Here is a 19,745-nt window from a genome sequence, read left to right on the forward strand (position 1 = left end):
TCAATGCTTAAATGAAAACATCTGATATTTTATGATGTGCTCTGCTACCTGGTTGGACTTTATATTGTAAAACTGAAAGAGAAACTGTAGCAACCACAATGCAATAACAAGATACATCTTCTTCTGGAACATATTGATTAAGGGGTGGTTTCCTGACCAGATGTCAGTCCATTATTGTGGGTCAGGAAACCACCCCATGTGCTTTCTTGGAAACGTGAGAGTTTCAGTTTCAATATTTCAAGCTTTGTATTGTAGCCAACAGCTCATCAGAACTCTGAACAACAAGCATACTGCACAGCTGAAGCTAAAGCTCTGGTCTACAGGTAAGATCTTCTTCACTTCACTTCATTTATTTGTAATTATTTATTTGAAAAATATTAGATCCTAGATATGACCTCATGTTAGGTCATGTACAATGCATCAGTGACAATATGTACTTTGCAGTGATTTGATTTATTATTGCAACATTGTAATTTCTTCATCTCTGCTCCGGGTCTAACTTCAGGGTGACATTTTGTGTGAGCATAAATTTGTCCAGAGTTATCAAAAATAAACATCATATTTCAAATAAATGGGGAGGCATATTATAATATTGCAAGTTCCAAATACTTCAACTCAGAATTGTATTTACAGGGCCTTCAGAAAGTATTCACACACCTTGACTTTTTCCACATTTTGTTGTGTTACAAAGTGGGATTAAAATGCATTTAATTGTAGTTTTTGGTCAACGATCTACACAAAATACTCTGTAATGTCAATATGAGAAAAAAAAAGTTTTACATAAAAACAATGTTTTTAAAGCAAAATGCTAATATAGTATCTTTATAAGAGAAGTATTCAACCCGAGTCAATCAATATATGTTAGAATCACATTTGGCAGTCATTACAGCTGTGAGTTCTTCTGGGTAGGTTTCTAAGAGCTTTTCTTAACTGACTTGCCTAGTTAAATAAAGATTTAAATAAATCATCTTTAAAAAAAGACCACCATTTTCAGGTCTTGCCATAGATTTTCATGCAGATTTAAGTCAGACCTCATGAACATTCACAATCTTCTTGGTAAGCAACTCCAGTGTAGATTTGGCCTTGTTTTTTTAGGTTATTTTCCTGCTGAAAGGTGAATTCATCTCCCAGTGTCTGGTGCAAAGCACACAGAACCAGGTTTTCCTCTAGGATTTTGCCTGTGCTTAGCTCCATTCCATGTATTTTTTATCCTGAAAAAACTCCCCAGTCCTTAACCATTACAAGCATACCCATAACATGATGCAACCTCCACAATGCTTAAAATAATGAAAAGTGGTATAGTACTATAGTAAGTACTGTAATATTCTGTAGTAAACTGTAGTACTTTTTATGTGCGGTGGCCTGATCAATATAAGTGGGACCATTTGAAATCGCAAAACTTGTGCAGCACACCGTACACAATCACCTTCTGGGCCACCATAATCACAACGTTGTTCAGTACAGTACCTGGATTCTTTTTCACAAACACAAAATACAATTAATTCAGCCAAATTACAGTAAAGGCTTCTCCTTCACATGAACAGAAAGCTACTTGCACAGTATAAGCTAAGGTTTGTTCCACAGGTAGAGATAAACACTGCAAATCAGTGCTTAAATGAAAACATCTGATATTTTATGATGTGCTCTGCTACCTGGTTGGACTTTATATTGTAAAACTGAAAGAGAAACTGTAGCAACCACAATGCAATAACAATATACATCTTCTTCTGGAACATATTGATTAAGGGGTGGTTTCCTGACCAGATGTCAGTCCATTGTTGTGGGTCAGGAAACCACCCCATGTGCTTTCTTGGAAACGTGAGAGTTTCAGTTTCAATATTTCAAGCTTTGTATTGTAGCCAACAGCTCATCAGAACTCTGAACAACAAGCATACTGCACAGCTGAAGCTAAAGCTCTGGTCTACAGGTAAGATCTTCTTCACTTCACTTCATTTATTTGTAATTATTTATTTGAAGCATACCCATAACATGATGCAACCTCCACAATGCTTAAAATAATGGAGAGTGGTACTCAGTAATGTGGTGTATTGGATTTGTCTATTGTATTCAATATGTTTCCTTCTTTGCAAGGCATTGGAAAACCTCCCTGGTATTTGTGGTTGAAGCTGTATTTGAAATTCACTGCTTGTCTGAGGGATCTTACAGATAATTGTATGTGTGGGGTACATAGTAATTAATCATAGTCATAGTCAAAAATCATGTTAAACACTATTACTGCACACAGAGGGGTGTCCATGCAACTTACTATGTGACTTTTTAAGTAAGGGTTTACCCCTTAACTTATTTAGGCTTGCCATACCAAAGGGGTTAAATACTTATTGACTTAAACTTTTTTATTTTTAGTTAAGAAAAAAATAAACATCATTCCACTTTGACATTATGGGGTATTGTTGATTCCTATGGGGTGTTATTCAATCTCAATTTAATCAAATGTAAATTCAGGCAGTAACACAACAAAATGTGGAGAAAGTCAAGGGGTGTGGATACTTTCAGAAGGCACTGCACCAGTATGATAAGACATACCAGCATAATAAATCACACATCCTGTATTACTGCACTGAGAGAATGTTGCATTTGTCTGATCCCCAAACAAAATAAAGAGTGCTTATTTGTTGTGTTTATATTGTTATTTGTTTGTGTCTTTGCCAGTGTGTTTCTATAGGACAAAGTAATGGCAGGCCAAACAGTGTCCATGAAGGGGCCAGTGTGTCTAATTGAGAACGACAGTGACGGGAAACTGTGTGTGGTCCGCAGCGCACTGGAAACCCTGAGCCAGATTGAGCAGCATGTGGTAGTGGTGGCAGTGGTCGGCCTATACCGCACCGGCAAGTCATACCTCATGAACAAACTGGCTGGGACGACCAAAGGTGGGAACATTAATAATTACCTTAATTTATTACCTAATACAATATATTATTCTACGCAGGTAGTAGGCTGGTTAGTGATTATTAGGGTCTGACAGTCTACAGTATATAGCACATTTCCTTAGATGCCTCAGAATGTACTGTAGAGTCTCTGCTTGCCAGTTCTTACGCACAGGAATTTGAACATCTACAGCTGCTCCATCAAGATCGACATATGCTTTCGAAAATCAACATTGATTTTGTTTTGCTGACAACACTCTCAAATCCGACCCCATAATAAGACTGTAAGACATTTAGGGGTATTAGGTTCCCCAAATACAACACATACAGTAGCTACTGATATTCTCTAGGTTTTCCATGCATTATATGATTTTGTGAGATTTCCGCAGCAAATGGAATACTTGCACACAAATACTTGCACACTTCACTGAATTCGCCCCAGTAGTTTGCACTTACACGTAATACAAACCGGCTGCGCCATCATGCTTAAATTTCTTTTGTCCCCCCAAATCAAATCAATGAAAATGTATATAGCCTGTCGTACATCAGCTGATATCTCAAAGTGCTGTACAGAAACCCAGACTAAAACCCCAAACAGCAAGCAATGCAGGTGTTGAAGCACGTTGGCTAGAAAAAACTCCCTAGAAAGGCCAAAACCTAGGAAGAAACCTAGAGAGGAACCAGGCTATGAGGGGTGGCCAGTCCTCTTCTGGCTGTGCCGGGTGGAGATTATAACAGAACATGGCCAAGATGTTCAAATGTTCATAAATGACCAGCATGGTCAAATAATAGGTCTAGGACAGGTAGCACGTCCGGTGAACAGGTCAGGATTCCATAGCCGCAGGCAGAACAGTTGAAACTGGAGCAGCAGCACGGCCAGGTGGACTGGGGCAAACAAGGAGTCATCATGCCAGGTAGTCCTGAGGCATGGTCCTAGGGCTCATGTCCTCCGAGAGAGAGAAAGAAAGAGAGAAAGAGAGAATTAGAGAGCAGGAGAGGTACTCCAGATATAACAAACTGACCCTAGCCCCCCGACACATAAACTACTGCAGCATAAATACTGGAGGCTGAGACAGGAGGGGTGAGGAGACACTGTGGCCCCATCCGATGATACCCCCGGACAGGGCCAAACAGGAAGGATATAACCCCACCCACTTTGCCAAAGCACAGCCCCCACACCACTAGAGGGATATCTTGAACCACCAACTTACCATCCTGAGACAAAGCCGAGTAGAGCCCACAAAGATCTCTGCCACGGCACAACCCAAGGGGGTGCGCCAACCCAGACAGGAATATCACATCAGTGACTCAACCCACTCAAGTGACGCACCCCTCCTAGGGATGGCATGAAAGAGCACCAGTAAGCCAGTGACTCAGCTCCTGTAATAGGGTTAGAGGCAGAGAATCCCAGTGGAAAGAGGGGAACCGGCCAGGCAGAGACAGCAAGGGCGGATCGTTGCTCCAGAGCCTTTCTGTTCATCTTCCCACTCCTGGGCCAGACTACACTCAATCATATGACACACTGAAGAGATGAGTCTTCAGTAAAGACTTAAAGGTTGAGACCTAGTTTGCGTCTCTCACATGGGTAGGCAGACCATTCCATAAAAATTGAGCTCCATAGGTGAAAACCCTGCCTCCAGCTGTTTGCTTAGAAATTCTAGGGACAATTAGGAGGCCTGCGTCTTGTGACTGTAGCGTACGTGTAGATATGTACGGCAGGACCAAATTAGAGAGATAGGTAGGAGCAAGCCCATGTAATGCTTTGTAGGTTAGCAGTAAAACATTGAAATCATCCCTTGCCTTGACAGGAAGCCAGTGTAGGGAGGCTAGCACTGGAGTAATATGATCACATTTTTTGGTAAGGATTCTAGCAGCAGTATTTAGCACTAACTGAAGTTTATTTAGTGCTTTATCCGGGTAGCCGGAAAGTAGAGCATTGCAGTAGTCTAACCTAGAAGTAACAAAAGCATGCATACATTTTTCTGCATCATTTTTGGACAGAAAGTTTCTGATTTTTGCAATGTTACGTAGATGGAAAAAAGCTGCCCTTGAAATGGTCTTGATATGTTCTTCAAAAGAGAGATCAGGGTCCAGAGTAACGCCTAGGTCCTTCACAGTTTTATTTGAGACGACTGTACAACCATTAAGATTAATTGTCAGATTCAACAGAAGATCTCTTTGTTTCTTGGGACCTAGAACAAGCATCTCTGTTTTGTCCGAGTTTAAAAGTAGAGTTTGCAGCCATCCACTTCCTTATGTCTGAAACACAGGCTTCTAGTGAGGGCAATTTTGGGGCTTTACCATGTTTCAGCTGTGTGTCATCCGCATAGCAGTGAAAGTTAACATTATGTTTTCGAATGACATCCCCAAGAGGTAAAATATATAGTGAAAACAATAGTGGTCCTAAAACGGAACCTCGAGGAACACCGAAATTTACAGTTGATTTGTCAGAGGACAAACCATTCACAGAGACAAACTGATACCTTTCCGAAAGATAAGATATAAACCAGGCCAGAACTTGTCCGTGTAGACCAATTTGGGTTTCCAATCTCTCCAAAATAATGTGCTGATCGATGGTATCAAAAGCATCACAAAGGTCTAGGAGCACGAGGACAGATGCAGAGCCTCGGTCTGATGCCATTAAAAAGCCATTTACCACCTTCACAAATGCAGTCTCAGTGCTATGATGGGGTCTAAAACCAGACTGAAGCATTTCGTATACATTGTTTGTCTTCAGGAAGGCAGTGAGTTGCTGCGCAACAGCCTTTTCTAAAAATGTTGAGAGGAATGGAAGATTCGATATAGGCCGAGTTTCAGGAGGACAGTTTTTTATATTTTCTGGGTCAAGATTTGGCTTTTTCAAGAGAGGCTTTATTACTGCCACTTTTAGTGAGTTTGGTAAACATCTGGTGGATAGAGAGCCGTTTATTATGTTCAACTTAGGAGGGCCAAGCACAGGAAGCAGCTCTTTCAGTAGTTTAGTTGGAATAGGGTCCAGTATGCAGCTTGAAGGTTTAGAGGCCATGATTATTTTCATCATTGTGTCAAGAGATATAGTACTAAAACACTTGAGTGTCTCTCTTGATCCTAGGTCCTGGCAGAGTTGTGCAGACTCAGGACAACTGAGCTTTGAAGGAATACGCAGATTTAAAGAGGAGGCCGTAATTTACTTTCTAATAATCATGATTTTTTCCTCAAAGAAGTTCATGAATTTATTACTGCTGAAGTGAAAGCCATCCTCACTTGGGGAATGCTGCTTTTTACTTAGCTTAGCGACAGTACCAAAAAGACATTTTGGATTGTTCTTATTTTCCTCAATTAAGTTGGAAAAATAGGATTTTCGAGCAGCATTAAGGGCTCTTCGATACTGCAATGTACTGTCTTTCCAAGCTAGTCGGAAGACTTCCAGTTTGGTGTGGCGCCATTTCCGTTCCAATTTTCTGGAAGCTTGCTTCAGAGCTCGGTTATTTTCTGTATACCAGGGAGCTAGTTTCTTATGAGAAATGTTTTTACTTTTTAGGGGTGCAACTGCATCTAGGGTATTGAGCAAGGTTAAATTGAGTTCCTTGGTTAGGTGGTTAACTGATTTTTGTCCTCTGACATCCTTGGGTAGGCATAGGGAGTCTGTAAGGGCATCAAGGAATCTTTGAGTTGTCTGTGAATTTATAGCACAACTTTTGATGCTCCTTGGTCGGGGTCTGAGCAGATTATTTGTTGCAATTGCAAACGTAATAAAATGGTGGTCCACAACATTTATTCCATGGGACAAAACTAGGTCCAGAGTATGACTGCGACAATGAGTAGGTCCAGAGACATGTTGGACAGGACCCACTGAGTCGATGATGGCTCCGAAAGCCTTTTGGAGTGGGTCTGTGGACTTTTCCATGTGAATTTTAAAGTCACCAAAAATTTGAATATTATCTGCTATGACTACAAGGTATGATAGGAATTCAGGGAACTCAATGAGGAACGCTGTATATGTCCCAGGAGGCCTGTAAACAGTAGCTATAAAAAGTGATTGAGTAGGCTGCATAGATTTCATGACTAGCAGTTCAAAAGACGAAAACGACATTTTTGGGTTGGGGGTAAATTGAAATTTACTATCGTAAATGTTAGCAACACCTCCGCCTTTGCGGGATGCACAGGGGCTATGGTCACTAGTGTAACCAGGAGGTGAGGCCTCATTTATAACACAGTAAATTCATCAGGCTTAAGCCATGTTTCAGTCAGGCCAATCACATCAAGATTATGATCAGTGATTAGTTCATTGACTATAATTGCCTTTGAAGTAAGGGATCTAACATTAAGTAGCCCTATTTTGAGATGTGAGGTACCACAATCTCTTTCAATAATGACAGGAATGGAGGAGGTATTTATCCTAGTGAGTTTGCTAAGGCGAACACCTCCATATTTAATTTTGCCTAACCCAGGTCGGGGCACAGACACGGTCTCAATGGGGATAGCTGAGCTGACTACACTGACTGTGCTTGTGGCAGACTCCACTATGCTGGCAGGCTGGCTGGCTAACAGCCTGCTTCCTGGCCTGCACCCTATTTCATTGTGGAGCTAGAGGAGTTAGAGCCCTGTCTATGTTGGTCGATAAGATGAGAGCACACCTCCAGCTAGGATGGAGTCCGTCAGTCCTCAGCAGGCCAGGCTTGGTCCTGTTTGTGGGTGAGTCCCAGAAAGAGGGCCAATTATCTACAAATTCTATCTTTTGGGAGGGGCAGAATACAGTTTTCAACCAGCGATTGAGTTGTAAGACTCTGCTGTAGAGCTCCTCACTCCCCCTAACTGGGAGGGGACCCAGAGACAATTGCTTGATGCCGACACATCTTTCAAGCTGATTTACACGCTGAAGCTATGTTGCGCTTGGTGAACTCTGACTGTTTCATCCTAACATCGTTAGTGCCGACGTGGATAACAATATCTCTATACTCTCTACACTCGCCAGTTTTAGCTTTAGCCAACACAATCTTCAGATTAGCCTTAATAAATCCTGTTGTAACTACCCATCCCGGATCCGGGAGCATAATCATGATCTGACACTAATTAGCATAACGCAACGGACATAAATATTACTAGAAAATATTCAGATTCATGAGATCACAAGTGAAATATAGCTAGCAGCAGGCAACCTGGTCACGAAAATCAGAAAAGCAATCAAATTAAATAATTTACCTTTGATGAGCTTCGGATGTTTTCACTCACGAGACTCCCAGATAGATAGCAAATGTTCCTTTTTTCCAAAAATATTATTTTAGTAGGTGAAATAGCTCCGTTTGTTCTTCACGTTTGGCCGGAAATTGCAGTCACGAAAAGGCCGAAAAAGATTCCAAATTAGCTCCATAAAATTGATAGAAACATGGCAAATGTTGTTTATAATCATTCCTCAAGGTGTTTTTCAAATATCTATTTGATAATATATCCACCGGGACAATTGGCTTTTCAGTAGGGCCGAGAGGAAAAATGGCTACCTCTGTATTTTACGCAAGAATCACTCTGAGAGCCATCAGGTGACCACTTACGCAATATAGTCACTTACGCTCATTCTTCAACATAAATGCGTGAAACTACGTCAAAATGCTGTAGACACCTTGTGGAATACGAAGAAAAAGGAATCTGGTTGATAGCCCATTCACTGCTCAATAGGGATGCATCGGAACGCAGAGCCTTCAAAACATGAGTCACTTCCGGATTGGATTTTTCTCAGGCTTTCGCCTGCAATATCAGTTCTGTTATACTCACAGACAATATTTTTTACAATTTTGGAAACTTTAGAGTGTTTTCTATACTAAGCTGTCAATTATATGCATATTCTAGCATCTTGTCCTGACAAAACAGTCCGTTTACTTTGGGAACGTTATTTTTCCAAAAATGAAAATACTGCCCCCTAGTTACAAGAAGTTTTTAATGTTGGTAGCCCTGCCCCCTGGTAAACAGTGCATGATCGCTGGATGATTCATTTTAAGTCTAATACTGCGGGTAATGGAGTCGCCAATGACTAGGGTTTTCAGTTTGTCAGAGCTAATGGTGGGAAGCTTCGGCATCTCAGACCCCGTAACGGGAGGAGTAGAGACAAGAGAAGGCTCGGCCTCTGTTACCGTAATTTAATTATGCCAATGTGTTTTCATCAATTGAAAACCCTTAATATATTTTATGAGAATTTCTAAGATTCTTGTTTGCATAAAATAGACGCAGACCAGTCTTTCAATAATAGGTAACAGAATTTAAACTCGGAGCGCGCTGACACTTAACCACGAGCAACAGTTTATATACAGATCCTGACGTCATTTCATTGCTTTAACAGAATCCCCTCCTCTTGACCGGGACAAAGTTAGGTGAAAAGTTCATTCTAACTTACTAACACACTCCCAGATAACTTTTGACCCCTCAACATTATCGATCAACACTGAGCTGACAGTTCTAATTAACAGAAAACTTAGGAATGCACTCACTGTCTTATCTAAAAACCCCAGAGCTAAGTTTCTGTAGGGTCAACCATAGGCTAACGACCTTATGTGTTTACACAGTCCCCAACCCATTTGTTTCTTCCTAGTTAGAATGGTGTTCATTAACTTTAATTACTCCTTGTCCATGTCACACAATCCCTTCTTATGAACTCATATTGTTAGTCAGATATAATAAAGCAGAGTATAAGTTTTACTTAGTTACAGTTCCATTTAAAATAATTTGTTCAGTCATAATTTTCCCAACAGCCTCAGACTCCGACTCACTGCTTAATGGGGAAAACCGGTTGAAAGTTTCTGCTGGCTGCGAGGACCGTGCGGGGGGGATTTATACTAACATTACTATCTGAACTTACTGGTGGCACAGACGCTGTTTCATCCTTTCCTACACTGAAATTACCCTTGCCTAACGATTGCGTCTGAAGCTGGGCTTGCAACAGAGCTATCCTCGCCATAGGGCAATCGTTCTCCTGTATATTATGAGTACAGCGACTGCAATTAGAATTACTTATTTTCGGATGTTGGAGGTCGTGACGAACCACGTCCAGATAAAGCATCCAGAGTGAGAAAGTTGAGTGAGGGAAAAAAACAAAAAATATAAACGGTAATTAAAAAGTAAAACCTTAAAGTTGTCAGGTAGCAAAGTAAGGTTGGCAATAAAACACACAAACCGCCCATCAACACGTAAACAAGTCTGCAAGTTGTGACCAGCACCAAACGCGATCACGACACGCAGGTTAAAATATCAAACAAACTCTGAACCAATTACATTCATTTGGAGACAGGTCGAAAAGCATTAGACCTTTATGGCAATTCAGCTAGCTAGCTTGCACTTGCTAGCTAATTTGTCCTATTTAGCTAGCTTGCTGTTGCTAGCTAATTTGTCCTGGGATATAAACATTGAGTTGTTATTTTACCTGAAATGCACAAGTTCCTCTACTCCAACAATTAATCCACACATAAAATGGTCAACCGAATCATTTCTAATCATCTCTCCTCCTTCTAGTCTTTTTCTTCTCTTGACTTTATATTGCGATTGACAACTTTCATAAATTGGGTGCATTACCACCACCAACCTCGTTCGTCTTTCAGTCACCCACGTTGGTATAACCAATGAGGTGATGGTGCACGCGGGCAGCCGGTTTGGGTTCCGTGTTAGCTTTTTTTTTTTTTTATATATATATATATATATTTTTTTCAGAATACAAAAATCAAACATGTCTAGCAAACCAAACACAGGTATTAATAATACTCAAACATACAAAAAATATCAATAAAATAATACAAAAAATAAACAATTTAAGTGCAATTATATTCACTCTGAAAATATCTTATTATAATGATTCAATGAAGATTTTATTCTTGTTATTCTTATTCTAGTTGCTATTCACTAGGGTTAATGTTTTAATAAGATAATTAAATTCAATCAGAAAAATATGTAATTTTGGTAAAGAATTTTGTCATTTTTGTTTGTGTATAAAGTATTTGTCAACAATAAAAAAAAATTACAATCATCTCAGTGGTTTTGTTTTCATTGCAATAGTAACATAATATATATTTAATGTAAAAAAATATAGGCAGTGTTCATAATGGTAAATAAGTACTTTGCTAGGTTTTCCCAAAATTTTGCCACAAATTTACATTCAAAGAAGAAGTGAGACAGATCCTCACCTTCTTTTCCACAGAAAATGCAGATATCATCAATAGCCACAAATGTGGAAATCATAGAATTACATGGATATATCTTATGTAAAATTTTGAAGTGCACTTCCATAACTTGGTTTGGTATACCGTATTTGTAAGGCCTTAACCATGCATTTTTCCAGACAATGTCAGGAATAAGCATGTTCCAGAAAGACTTTCCTCTCTGTGTAAGTTGGTTTTGTGAATGAAGAATTTGTCTTATATATTTATTACAACAAGATTTCTCAAGTAAGCCCACGTCTTCCAATCTGAGTTCTGGATAAACTTTGTGATCATTCCCCAAATTAAGATGAGTTTTCATAAGTGTAGTTAGACCACTGGGAATGGCTTTGATCACAGAAATAAACTCTCTGAAAGGTATTGGAAACTCTTTCAATGTTATAAATTGTTCATATGTGAGAATATTACCCTTGTTGTCGAAAATATCAAGAACAAAGTCAATATTCCTCTCATGCCAGCTGGGGTAGAACAATGACTTATTCATTACAGTTATGTCTGAATTATTCCACAAAAGAGCTTTATGTGAGGAAAAATTGTGCAGGAAACATGTTTTCCAGGCCAGTAAAGCTTGTTTGTGAAACCTAGCCAATTTAGCAGGTAATCTTTCAGGAATATAATTACATTTCAGTAAAAATTGAAGACCTCCCAATTTATTAAACACATGATTTGGAATGAAATACCATATTGAATCAGTATCGATCAAACATTTTTCAACCAGTTTATCGTGAAAGTGTTATTTATGTCAACAAAATCCAACACTTCTAGACCACCTTCAGCTCTTTTGTTAGAAAGGACAGATTTCTTTAGTTCGTGAGACTTGTTTTTCCAGATGAAGTCAAGAAAGGTCTTATTGATCTCTTTACAAGTAGCCTGATTTACACATAATGATAATGAGGGATACACAAAATGAGACAGTCCTTCTGCCTTGGACAGAAGTACTCTCCCAAGTATAGAAAGATCTCTTTGTAGCCAATTATTAAATATGTTTTTTTGTTCTCTTAATTTTAGGAGAGAAATCCAAATGTTGTCTGACTAAGTGGTTTTTTGACAGATGTATTCCTAAATATTTAACAAAGTCCTTTACGGGAATATTTTCTATTTCTTTATCATCAGAGTCAAATAAACATAAGATTTCACATTTAGAAACATTGAACATTAATCCTGATGCAATAGAAAATGCTGTTATAGCATTAAGGGCATGTGCAACCTGGTCTTTGTCTCGAAAGAAAAGAGTAGTATCATAAGCCAGTTGGGATATTTTGATTTATTTGTTAAAAATGGTTAAGCCATCCAAATGTGCATTATTCAAAATATCTAAAGATACAAGTTCCACAACCAAAATGAATAAAAATGCCAAAATTGGGCATCCCTGTCGTACACTTCTGTTGATACTAAATATTTTGGAAGTATTATGGTTTAGTAGCACATAACTATTTATATCTTTGTAAAACATGCAAATCACTTTGATACAATTTTCACCAAATCCAAAAAGTTTACGAGACCTAAAGATAAATTAATGTTCAATTGTGTCAAAGGCTTTACAGAAGTCCAGAAATAGGACAACCGCATCTGAGTCAATTGCATCTGAATAATCTACAAGGTCCAAGACTAAACTAATGTTAGAGCTTATGTGACGGCCCTTCATAAATCCTGTTTGAGTCATATTTATAATGGTATCTAATTCCTTTCTTTAATCTTTTGGCATAAACCAGAGCAATCAATTTGTAATCAACATTTAATAAAGTAATTGGTCTCCAATTTTCAATGAGAGAAGGGTCTTTATCGGGCATCGGAATCAATGAAATAAGGCCCTGTTTCCTAGTGGAGACCATTTCCCAATTTTTAATGCAATCTTGAAACATCTTGAAAATCGGGTCTTCTAGTAACTCTCAAAACTGTCTATAGAATTCAACTGTCAGGCCATCAGGGCCAGATGATTTCATCTGTCAGGCCATCAGGGCCAGATGATTTCATCTGTCAGGCCATCAGGGCCAGGTGTTTTCATCTGTCAGGCCATCAGGGCCAGGTGATTTAATCTGTCAGGCCATCAGGGCCAGATGATTTCATCTGTCAGGCCATCAGGGCCAGATGATTTCATCTGTCAGGCCATCAGGGCCAGGTGTTTTCATCTGTCAGGCCATCAGGGCCAGGTGATTTCATCTGTCAGGCCATCAGGGCCAGGTGATTTCATCTGTCAGGCCATCAGGGCCAGGTGATTTCATCTGTCAGGCCATCAGGGCCAGGTGTTTTCATCTGTCAGGCCATCAGGGCCAGGTGTTTTCATTAGTCAGGCCATCAGGGCCAGGTGTTTCATCTGTCAGGCCATCAGGGCCAGGTGATTTCATCTGTCAGGCCATCAGGGCCAGATGATTTCATCTGTCAGGCCATCAGGGCCAGGTGATTTCATCTGTCAGGCCATCAGGGCCAGGTGATTTCATCTGTCAGGCCATCAGGGCCAGGTGTTTTCATCTGTCAGGCCATCAGGGCCAGGTGTTTTCATTAGTCAGGCCATCAGGGCCAGGTGATTTCATCTGTCAGGCCATCAGGGCCAGGTGATTTCATCTGTCAGGCCATCAGGGCCAGGTGATTTCATCTGTCAGGCCATCAGGGCCAGGTGTTTTCATCTGTCAGGCCATCAGGGCCAGGTGATTTCATCTGTCAGGCCATCAGGGCCAGGTGATTTCTCTATTTTCATAGAATTCAGAGCCTCTCTAATTTCTTCAATTGACACAGGTGAATCGCAAACTGAGTGGAAATCATCCTCAATTACAGGGACATAATTCTGAATGTGGCAAATGTAGCTTTCACAACCATCTTCCTAAAATTGAGAGCTGTAAAGGTTTTCATAAAAGGAATTGACAAATGATGATATTGTAATGGCATCTCTGCACAAAACATTGTTAATTTTGAGTGCAGTTATTGATTTTCCTCTGTAGCTTCTCTTTTCAAGTGCAAAAAAGTAACTAGTGTTTCTTTCCATTTTGCTCTTGACCTTACTAAGGCGCCCAATTCCAAATCCTGTACTTTCCTGGTAAATTGGATAAAAAGGGTCTTATTAGGAACATGTGAGTTATGTCCGTATACATTACAGATGATGAAAATAGCATTGTCAAGTTTAACAGTTACTATGACCCATCTGCCGTCTTGTGAAGATGTAGATTCTAGAATGTCACCTTTAAACTTGTGAATAAGTGTCAAAACACCAGCAGAATGATTTGATCCATTACTGAAATAGGCCATATCTCCCCATTGTGCTTTCCAAAATTTCAAATCACTTTCACCCGAATGAGTTTCATGAAAGACAAAATCTGCATCACTGCGTTTACAGTATAAAAATGAAACGTTCCTTTTTGTAGGATTCCTCAAACCCCTAGCATTCAGACTAACGATATTGAGTGAATTGAAAACGAACTCCTGCATTAAAAAAGAAAGAACACAAATTAGATAACAAGTATTAATGTGAACAATAAAACAAACAGTGAACCTTGAGAGGATTACTCAGACGGAAAACTACGCTCGGCTGAGGTAGCGGTGGTTAACAGAATAACACATCTTACGTGTTAGCCCTTGGCAATGCAGACGCTTGTTGGCGTGTGCGAGCAGTGTGGGTGCAACAATTGAATAATATAGATTTCTAAATGTATTTTGCAACGCTCGCGCTCGCGACGCAGTCAGCCTGTTACTATATACTTTAGATCAAATGTTTTTTTTCTGTGATCGAATCAACATAATATCAGCCAATTTTCAATGCAACGAACCAAAACAAAACAAATCTAACATTGCAAGACTGAGTCTACGATTTTGTTGTAGGCAGAGCCAGAGTGCAACCGAGTACAATTATATTGGCGGGGTAGCCCACAAGCGGACTTTCAATCACCAGGAAGTGAATGTGCTTTTCAGATCAGAGTGCAGAGCCGTGTGTGTGCACATTTGTCGATATTCTTTGCTAGTTAGCGAGTTATTAGCCCAGTTATAGATAAGTATAGGTATGCAATGGGGAGTTACTGCTTGCTACAAGAGCACAAAACATGGAGGCTACATTTCAAGCTGTCTTTGAAAAGCCTGTCAGGTAAAAAGATTATGTCTTAATTTAACGGGCAGTGTTGTATTTTAAGACAGGTTTAAATATTCAAATAATCCGACATTGTCTAATTCTTGTTCATTTTATTTTGTAAAGTGGTTTCTTGCATCATACAACACAATACAATGTAATTTACAGTGTCCTATTTGGCCCATGGTGTTACAGACCCAAGTAAAAAATAATTAATGTCAAGCCCTTCATAATGTAAAAACCTTTTTAAATGCAATTCTGCATTGAACACCACATATAGGCTACTGTAGGCTATCATAGAAATCAGAAGCTATTTCTATGTGAAAATGTTGTGGGATTTTCTCCATTGGTTTTGCTGGTAGGCCAACATTTTGCTCAAATAGTCACAATAGCCATAGGTGATGTTGCCATAATCTAGGACCGATAGGAAAGTTGGACTGAATAATCTGCTTTCTACTATCTAGTCAGAGGCAGGACCAATTTCTATAGAAGAAGCCCATTTTTATTCTCAGCTTCTTAACTAACTCATCTATATGCTTTTTAAAAGACAGCTTTTCAACTATCCAGATGGCCTGATATTTGTAAGCAGGGACATGATCAACATGGACACCATCCAAAGTAATACTGTATGCTTAAATCATCAGACTTATTTTTATGCGCTCTAGAGAACAACATATGCACTATATATACAAAAGTATGTGGTCACCTCTTCAAATTAGTGGATCCGGCTATTTCAGTCACAACTGTTACTGACAGGTGTATAAAATCGAGCACACAGTCATGCAATCTCCATAGACAAACATTGGCAGTAGAATCGCCTTACTGAACAGCTCAATGACTTTCAAAGTGGCACCGTCATAGGATGCCACCTTTCCAACAAGTCAGTTCATCAAATTTCTGCCCTGCTAGAGCTGCCACGGTCAACTGTAAATGTTGTTATTGTGAAGTGTCGTGAAGATTTGTTTCAGAATACAACACTTGTGAATACAATATAGGTTTTTAATACAAACATATCAGAAGCCTAAATGGTCCGCGGAACTCACTTTTTCAGAGCATGAGTCCATTCCACATGTTAATGAAGTTACTTCCCTCAGGTCATTTGCCACCATTCTTCCATGGAATTGCTCAGCTTTGCTCTCTGTTAGAAAGTCTATTTGAATTCACAAGCTCCGGTATCAGAGAAGTATTTGATTTAATATTTTCCACAACATGGTTTGGAGGGCAGTGTGGCTGGCGAAGTTCCAAACTCTCAGCATGTGTAGGCTCATGATGTGAATGAAACATGGTGTGGACTACATCATGTGGTGCACTACCCCCAACATTGTTTTGACAGACCCTAGGGTAGTGGTCGGTGCTGTGTAGAGCTGGGCTGAGTTGAGGTGGGCCTGGTCTGGTAAATCTATATCAACACTGAAAAGACATTTTGAATAAGTCCATGTATTAGGGCAGGAGAATTATGTTTGTGGGGAGGACCTGGTTGCCCATGTCGGTTGTCTGCATGTCTTGTACTGGTCTTTTTTTGTGTTAAGCACATGACATTTGTAATGATCTTTTTGCACTTATTTTCTGCACTTAAAGAGCTTTGCTTTTTGCCTTTAAATTGAAAGTGATATACAAAAAAGAAGTGACACTATTACACTTCATTCAGCTGCCTCTAGCCCAAAGCTAAATGTACTAAACATGTTGTTCTATTATCCTCATTCCTCAAGGTTTTGCCCTTGGAGCCACAATTCAGTCCCAGACTAAGGGCATCTGGATGTGGTGTGTGCCCCACCCAATAAAATCAGACCACACCTTGGTGCTGCTGGATACAGAGGGGCTGGGGGATGTGGAGAAGGTGGGAAATCAAGGTTATACATTTAACATAGTTACATGCAAGGCTACTACTGTAATGATTAAAAAGAGGCTCTTCATTGTCAAAATATTGTATGCAATGAAAATGCATACAGTACATATAAAACATACAGCAGAGTAAAGTTATACAAACTTGTAACGTTTTTCTCCTTGAACTTTGAACTACTCCCTAACTTTATTTCACTCATCACTCCAGTAACACCTACCTCATCTTTCTGTGTTGACAGGGTGATGATAGTAATGACAACTGGATATTTTCCCTGGCTGTTCTTCTGAGCAGCACCCTGGTGTACAACAGCATGGGCACCATCGACAACTACGCCCTGGAGAAACTGCAGTATCCTTCAGCAGAGATGGGGAAGGGGAGATAGTGCCCAGAGCAAAGGGTCGTTTTCTAGCCTGGTCCCAGATCTGTGTGCTGTCATGCATAACAATGGAGTTAGGAGTTGGCAAAACAGCATAAACAGATCTGGAACCAGGCTATTGTTTTTCTGCCACTGTAATGAAAAAAAGCAGTAGTTGTGGTAAGGTTTGGGTGACTTTGGGAGGCTTAGCTTTGGAGACTTAACTTTGCAGAAAGCTGAACGGGTTACAGGCCACACCCTCAAACTCGATATTATTCCCTTTGCAACCTGGTGGTGTTATACTATCCAATACAATCACACCCAATGTAAACAGCAAATATGTTTATTTTTGTAGCTCACTACATACATTCCTACAAAAGAAATCATGGGTAACACTTTACATTAAGTTGCCCCTATTACTATGTAGCTGACACAGTAATAACTGTTAACAGCATGGTAGTTACATACGTTTTTACCATGTAATTACATGGTACTGTAACAGGGTTGTTTTGGAATCAGTTATTACACAATTGGAAGCTTATTCCACTTATGTAACTACTGATGTTATTACACATTCTCTTGTTCCACTATGTAACTAATGTTTTGCAATTACACATTTGAAAGTCATCTGTGAATTACCTTGTTAATAACTCAAACCACAATGTGACCGAGTTACACGCAACTACAACGTGCCCCTACCACTGAATCTCTATGTAATAACCCGGGTTAATAAATAGATTAGGACCTGGTAACAACAGGTGTAACAATGCACAGCCTGCTATTAGCTACCTGTCATTTTCAACAGGTTTATTTCTGTGTTGTGACCTGGCTCAAAGGCTGACTCAAGTGTAATGTAAGAATGATGCAGTGACATAGGATATACTTGTAGTTATCATGTACCTACCCGGGAGCAAGCAACTTATCGTAAAGTGAAACCCAGTCGGTCATAACTTTTATAATTACTACATATATGTAGTTACAATGTAACAATCTTTACAGACAATGGACTAACCAGGAGAAATTGAGACAGGAGAACATTTACTTACATTGAACTTACTGTGTAAGAATCTTTGTCAACCAACTCTCTAATTAAAATGTTGTTACAAGGGATATACATGTATTTGCAATGTACTTATCCAGGAGCAAGCAACTTGAATGTGCAATATGGAGAGATTGCTGAATTTCAGTTTATGTGACAACACAAGCAATGTATAATCATCTAAACCGGGGTGAAATATCTTTTCACTAACAAAAAATATTGTATTTTCAGCTGTTTGAAGCTGGTGTATATAACCCGAAAGTAAAAGTTGCAAAAATGAAACTTTGGGTCACCCACTAAGTTACATAGAGCAGCGTTAATATAAAGTGAAGTGAAATGGTTTATGACTTTGTAGTTACAATGTAACAACCTTTGCAGACCATAGGCTAACATTGAGAATTAAGGAGACAGGAGAACATTTAGACTTTTCTCTAGTGGATTTGACAAAGATTCATATTCAAACCATTCAAATTCAATTCCCCATTTCAGACTTAAAGCAAGAACTATTAGTAAAACGTACTAACTAGTTGGTAAAATGTAAAAACACAGGGTGGTAAAGCTAGCTAGCTAGAATTTTGCTAATTAATGTTGATAGCTCGAAAGCAAGTTACTGTAAGCACTGGCACAATGTCAAAGTGTTTTCCAACTTGGTCAATAAAGACAAAATTGTCATTAAACTCATGAAACATTTAGTTAACAATATTATTTCACTGTTTTGAGACTTACATAACAAACCTTTATTAATACAACAAATTAAGAGACAGAAATAACATGTGGCTTCTATTTTGGCTACAGAGGAGCTTGTGAGAGGTGAGAGGTCAGTATGACATCACTCCCTGGTGAACTCACTTCTACAAAATCGCAAAAAAAAGAAGAAAAAAATGTTACAAATGTAACCATGATTATGCGAGCTATTAGATCACTCCAATATGGTATCCTTCCAATATGGTATCCAGCTACACACTGTGTGAAAAACAGCAGTGTAATAGAGCTGTAATGGGAGTTTATGATGGAAACTAGTATAGTTACTGTCTGTAATGTAAAGTAGTGTAACAGAAAAACTATAGTAAACCCAGCTACACACTGTGCAATACCGCTGTGTAATATAGTTGAAAAGTAAGTTTCCAAGGAAAACCAGGATAATTACTGGAAACTAGGATAGTTATTGTCTGTACTGTAAAGTAGTACAACAGAACTATAGTAAACACAGCTACACACTGAAACCCTCAGTGTAATAGAGTTGAGATGTGAGTTTCCATGGGAAACTAAGATAGTTACTGTTTTACTGTAAAATAGTACAACAAACAACTATTGTAAACCCAGCTACACACTGTGTGAAAACAGCAGTTCAATAGAGCTGAAGAGTGAGTTTCCAAGGGAAAATTAGGATAGTCACTG

General features: G+C 39.3%; 1 protein-coding gene across 5 annotated transcripts in view; it reads left to right on the forward strand.

Moving 5' to 3' along the window:
- Window positions 1-19,745, forward strand: part of LOC135505835 (guanylate-binding protein 1-like) — a 41,158-nt gene that overhangs the window by 2,967 nt on the left and 18,446 nt on the right. For 2 of the 5 annotated variants that reach the window (XM_064925016.1, XM_064925017.1), the window contains 5 exons: window positions 256-323; window positions 1,860-1,927; window positions 2,671-2,888; window positions 16,820-16,947; window positions 17,192-17,301. In XM_064925016.1, the coding sequence (XP_064781088.1) occupies window positions 2,693-2,888; window positions 16,820-16,947; window positions 17,192-17,301 (434 nt within the window). In that variant the 5' untranslated portion in view covers window positions 256-323; window positions 1,860-1,927; window positions 2,671-2,692. Of the gene's footprint in view, window positions 1-255; window positions 324-1,859; window positions 1,928-2,670; window positions 2,889-14,953; window positions 15,129-16,819; window positions 16,948-17,191; window positions 17,302-19,745 lie in introns of those variants that run through there. The other 3 variants (XM_064925018.1, XM_064925019.1, XM_064925020.1) reach the window with 3 other exon arrangements.

Source organism: Oncorhynchus masou, chromosome 19 (genome assembly GCF_036934945.1).
Source record: "Oncorhynchus masou masou isolate Uvic2021 chromosome 19, UVic_Omas_1.1, whole genome shotgun sequence".
NCBI lineage: Eukaryota > Metazoa > Chordata > Actinopteri > Salmoniformes > Salmonidae > Oncorhynchus > Oncorhynchus masou.